This window comes from Primulina tabacum, chromosome 14 (assembly GCF_025594145.1).
Source record: "Primulina tabacum isolate GXHZ01 chromosome 14, ASM2559414v2, whole genome shotgun sequence".
Lineage (NCBI taxonomy): Eukaryota > Viridiplantae > Streptophyta > Magnoliopsida > Lamiales > Gesneriaceae > Primulina > Primulina tabacum.
This window is the reverse complement of record NC_134563.1, coordinates 34,462,871-34,468,946: the sequence shown is the minus strand read 5'-3', so window position 1 is coordinate 34,468,946 and position 6,076 is coordinate 34,462,871. Positions and strand designations below refer to the sequence as shown.

The 6,076-nt window shown below is 37.8% G+C and overlaps 1 protein-coding gene across 1 annotated transcript; it reads left to right on the top strand.

Moving 5' to 3' along the window:
- The first annotated feature begins 712 nt into the window (after nt 1-712).
- Nucleotides 713-6,076, top strand: LOC142524901 (glucosamine inositolphosphorylceramide transferase 1-like). Its single transcript, XM_075629060.1, has 4 exons — nt 713-1,421; nt 1,771-1,893; nt 4,029-4,196; nt 4,347-6,076. The coding sequence occupies exons 1-4, from the start codon at nt 1,044-1,046 to the stop codon at nt 6,024-6,026; spliced, it is 2,349 nt and encodes a 782-aa protein (XP_075485175.1). The 5' UTR covers nt 713-1,043; the 3' UTR covers nt 6,027-6,076.

The following is a 6,076-nucleotide window of genomic DNA, read 5'->3' as shown; positions in this document are numbered from 1 at the left end:
ATAAACCGATAAGATAAATGAGCTCTTTAATGCTGTATTAAATAAGAAATTAATTGCATTAATTTAGTGGGCACTCCCCCAGGTAGGCATGCTAAACAAACCTAAAAATAAGAGCTCCCTATATTTTAGGAAAGTAAATTATCAAATAGAGTGGATAATTCCTTTATAAAATAATAAAAATAACAAATAATAACTATAAATAAATTTATGTAATTTTTTTTGGAAGTAAATTTAAATATCCCTAATTAACCTATTGTATTTTGGAGCCGTATTTAATATTTATTACACTGTAGTAAGTGTTACGTGGAAATTATCAAATTTTGTTCGGATCTATAACATTAAAATAAAATAAACAAACATTTCAATAAATAAATAAATAAATAAATGCACCTGTCAATTTTTTTTATTGAGTAGGTCTTTTGTGAGACGGTTTCACGAATCTTTATATGTGAGACGAGTCAATCTTATCGATATTCACAATAAAAAGTAATATTTTTAGCATAAAAAATAATACTTTTTCATGGATGTCCAAATAAGAGATACGTCTCACAAAATACGACCATGAGATCGTCTCACACAAGTTTTTACATTTTTAATTAGTATAATTCAAATTAGAGAAGTTTCCCGAAAAATTTAATGTAATTTAATTAAGTTATTGAATACAAGATTTTGTAAAAAAAAAATAATAAAATTCTTGATTACATCTCTGTCTGTATGTGTGGGGAAACTGAAAAACCAAGAAAGTGGCCACAACGTATTTTCTTGGTTCCATTGAAACACTTCCGCTGGCCCCGTTGTCACCTTCTGAAGTCTTCTTCTTCTTCGTCTATTAAACGTCCAGAATGCATTAATTTCCTTCACAGAGAGTGGGAGGCCGCAAGATCCGATGATCCACTGTTAGAAACTCCCTGCTGCTTCTCTCTCCATCTCTTCTTTTTTCTTTCTTGGGCTCTGGTGTTGCATGCAAAACGGCGGTGAGCGGCCGAACTTCTGTTCTCACTTGCGGGTGGTACAGGACTACTTCTTCGTCTTGATTTGAAGTAATGGGTTCATGTCCAATCGTGACTTCGGGATCCTCCAGCGCCGGTCCCCTTGGAGGCGGGTGGTTCAGGTGGTGGTGGAACGGAGGGGTTGGGGGTGGGAAGAGCAACAGCCTTGTTAATCGGAATGGAAACTGTAGCATTAATGGTAATAATAATAATACTAATGAGCATTGTGTTCTCTCGTCGAGTCTTCTGTTTTTTTTGGTTTCGGTTGTCGTTTTGGGGTCGATAGGGACTTTGTATGGGAGGTTCATGCTCACGGCCAACGTGAGGTCGGAGATCAACGCGCCGCTCGGCTGCGGCTTAGATAGTGAGGGTTCGTGGGCCATTGGCGTTTACTATGGTGATTCACCCTTTTCTCTTAAGCCAATTGAAGCTGTGAGTTTCTTTTTTCTTTTATTTTTACTATTTATCAATCCAAGGATGCATGTTATTAAAGCAGGAAAGATCCAATTTTTTGTTGGGTTTTTTCGTTTTAAGTTTTCTGGTATATTTATGAATCACAAGCGATCGATTTTTTGAATGGGATTGAAGTGAAATTTCTCGATGCTCATCAGTTTCTGGGTTTTTGTGTCTTTCTTTTTTTCTTGTTTCAATTTCTTAATTTGCTTGTATTTTTTAATTTCTTAAAAGAAGTTTTCGTTAGTTTGAAATTTGATTGATTTGGGACTAATCCGCAGTTCTGGTTTTCGGAAAAAATCCTAATGTCTCGATAAATGATTTGCAGATGAATGTTTGGAAGAATGAGACTGCAGCATGGCCTGTAGCCAACCCTGTTCTTACTTGTGCTTCACCTTCTGATTCTGGCTTTCCCAGTAATTTTGTTGCTGACCCTTTTCTTTATGTACAGGTATTTTTTTAGGCCTCGTACTGTTTTATCCAAAACAAGTTCTTAGTTTGTCTGGTTTGCCAACACAACCTGAGAGAATCGGCACCGCCCTTCCCTGATCATATGAAAAAGAAAATTTGTTCGATCACTGGTCATGGTTTCTAGTCAGCTTCAACCTTATTTATTTGACCTGTTTTTATATAAGAAATTTACCGTCTGAGAGGGTAGAGAACAAATTTCATGTGCATTATTTAACTTTCTATCGTTTCGCTTGATCTCAGTATTGACCACATAGGATTTGTCACCTACAGTGAACTTGGTCAAACAGCGATTGGAAACAATTGTTTTATATTCTGCTTCTTTGTTAGCTAAATGGATTGGAATCTTCTTTCTATATTATTATTCTACAGGAGAGTTGAGTTGTAAGTCAGTCGAGGAGGGAAAAAGTTGAATATTTTCATTTCTCGTGGAGAGCGGTCTTTATCTCATTTTTTTTTATATGTTTTATCATTTGTGTTTACTAAACTCTCTCTTTCTCTGCGAAAACACAAAAGCCAGCAATGTAACAACTCCGCTTTTAAAAAAGAGGTTGTGTGGATTATTACTGGCGAATTAGAAGAGGGAGGCTCTATTTCTTTTTCCATTTTTAATTTGAGTTTGGCGGGCTTTTCTAAAATTAGACTGAATCAGAATATCTAAATTGGAACCTAGGACTTCCTAACTTAGATACCAGTTTAGCAACTAATTTTCTGAAAAGCTCGAGCTTATGGTATTGATACTTTTGAGGATTGCGGTTGAACTCTTGATAGAGAAAATAATTATACTTTTCATGGAAATTTGAGAGGCGATGGTACAAGATACCGAGTAGGCTGTCACGAGCGAGTTGTTTCTTATCTAGAAACCACTCTGTTTTCTATTGAAATAAAAGCACCACAAGAAAAAGGTCAGATGACTTTGAATGCATTCTTTATCAATTGGTGGTATGTAAACTTGAAATATCATGCATAAGGTGAATTTAAGCTTTTGCAGAAATCCTTTGATCGAAAGATAATCTCTAAAGATGACTGCAGTGGCCTGTATTTTGCATCAAAATTTGTAATTTAAGATGTAGATTTTTCATAAGTTCTAGTATACTGAGGACGAGTTTGGATACAGCAGCACTGACTAATAAAATGTTTTGTTCAGAGTTTCACTAAAAAAATCTAAAAATAGATTTATCTTTAGATATAATAGTGAGAAAGATCTGCTGTATTAGTTTAAAGGAAATTAGATGTAGAGCCAGAAGCCAGAATTTTCACATTTTCCATTCTACTATTGATTTTGGCTGTTTGAGCATTTCTTGTAAAAGTAATGTTCAACCAAACTTCATTTTTCAAAAAAGAAAAATGAATTTCTTTTTTGAAAGAAGTGTTTGCTTTAAGATAACTTTTCTTTCCAAACACACTCGTAGTTGAGTCTGTATTGATGTTTGATGATTTCTGGGAAGAGAACTATAAATAAAAATTCACAAAAGACGTGCATCAGCACATTCACGAGCACACAGATATATACATGCACATAGATGTGCTGAAGTGGCGGTGTTCTACTCCACATTATTGTGATACCTCTCACATCACTTGCAGAATAAATACATTTAGATACTCCCCTTTTATTTTGTGGGGGAATAAACATGAAGATTACTTTATGAAGACATAAACGAATTACGATAAGAGTGGATTAGTCATGATCGTGCCTTTTAAGGAAATGGGACAATGAAGGATGGATGGGGATGCCAATATGATTGCAGTAATAAATAAATTATAAATTGATTTTCTGATTTTCCACATGGTATTTTGTTCTTAATATTAATATGGCCGTATTATTTGTAGAGAATGACTGGTCATGGTAAGAATTTGTTCAAGTGTGGCTTTGGTTGTTGCTTGTAGAAAGCAATGCTCGCTTGTATTGCTAATTGTCTCCTCCAACCTATATCTTAGCTTATATTTGATCTCATGCACTCAATTTGGAGGGTTTGTGCCACCTAAGAACGTGTCGTGTTTTCCATGGTTGTGTCACTAAATCGGACAACAGGGAATCATCATATTAACTCATGAACTTTTATATAATCTTTTCTTGAATAAATTTTAATTTTAGCGTATATTTATGTCATGATGCAGGGAGATACTCTATATCTGTTTTACGAAACAAAAAATTCTGTTACCATGCAAGGAGATATAGGAGTTGCACGAAGCGTAGACAAGGGAGCAACATGGAAGCATTTGGGTATTGCGCTAGATGAAGATTGGCATCTCTCATATCCCTATGTCTTTGACTACAACGGAAACGTAATGCTTCTAACTTATTAAATAAAAGTGGTATGCTGGATTGTATAAGATTGAGCATATTAATTATCTTCTTGACTTGGGATTTTGCTGTTGCTACACTCATTTGTAAATCAGGCACATTTACTTTTGCTCGTCTGTTGCTTTGTACAGATGTATATGATGCCAGAGAGCAGTGCAAAAGGGGATCTTCGTCTTTATCGTGCCATAAACTTCCCTCTGACATGGAAAATGGATAAGATTATTGTGAAAAAGCCTCTAGTAGATTCTTTTATAATTCCTCATCAGGGCTTGTTTTGGCTTTTTGGTTCTGACCACAGCGGGATTGGCGCCAAAATGAATGGACAACTGGAGATCTGGTATAGCAATTCCCCTCTCGGTCCTTGGAAACCTCATAAGAAGAACCCTATACATAACACAGACAAGAGCATGGGAGCTCGGAATGGAGGCAGGCCATTTGTATATAATGGAAATCTTTATCGCGTCGGTCAAGACTGCGGTGAGACATATGGAAAGCGCGTACGTGTATTCAGGATTGGAGTTTTGACCACTGATGAGTTCAGAGAAGTCGAGGTTCCTTTGGGAGTCAAGGAGTCGAATAAAGGCCGGAATGCTTGGAACGGAGCTCGTAGCCATCACATCGATGTTCAACAGCTCAGTTCTGGTGAGTGGATTGCAGTTCTTGATGGGGATCGAGTACCATCAGGAGATGCAGTTCTACGCTTTATATTTGGGTTATCTTCGTTTCTAGCAGTGTCAGTTTTTGTCATGCTCGTGGGATTTTTACTTGGGATCGTGAAGTGTATTGTCCCATTAAGTTGGTGCCCACACAATATGGGAAAGAGGAGTGATGCTTTATTGACATGGGAGAAACCGAGTCTGTTATCTGCAAAACTAAGACTATTCTGCAGTCGTTTGAACCGAGCAAGCTCTACTCTGCGTGCTAGAATAAGGCCAAACAGTTGCAGCGGAATCATCATCCTGACTTTCGTGATTGTGGTGGCTATGATGCTGACATGTTGCGGGGTCAATTATATCTACGGTGGAAATGGACAGGAACCATATCCACTGAATGGTCACTACTCCGAGTTCACTTTATTAACCATGACCTACGATGCTCGACTTTGGAATCTGAAAATGTACGTGGAACATTACTCGAGATGCTCCTCGGTTCGTGAGATAGTTGTGGTGTGGAACAAAGGAATGCCTCCGCAGTTAAGAGAATTCAACTCAGCTGTTCCCCTAAGGATAAGGATAGAGGAAAAAAACTCATTGAACAACCGCTTCAAGATCGATCCATTGATTAAGACTCGGGCAGTTCTTGAGCTTGATGATGATATCATGATGACTTGTGACGACATCGAACGAGGGTTCAGAGTCTGGCGTGAGCATCCAGAACGAATAGTGGGGTTCTATCCGCGCTTCGTCAACGGGTCCCCATTAAAGTACAGAGGGGAGAAACATGCCCGAAAACATGACGGCTACAACATGATTTTGACCGGGGCTGCTTTTATTGACAGTACCGTAGCATTTGAGAGATATTGGAGCACATACGCCGCAGAAGGCCGAGAGAAGGTGGACAGTTTCTTTAACTGCGAAGACGTATTGATGAACTATTTATATGCAAATAAAAGCTCGACTAACGTGGTCGAGTACATTAAACCTGCTTGGACGATAGATACGTCGAAATTTTCCAGTGTTGCTATCAGCAGGAATACACAGGCTCATTATGGGGCCCGAAGCAACTGCTTGACGAAGTTTTCGGAAATGTATGGAAGCTTAACTCACCGGAAGGTGGAGTTCAGCAGACGAACCGATGGTTGGGATGTATAGCTGGGACAAAAGTTCTCAGGTTTTTAAATTTTTTTTTTATGTCATTTGTC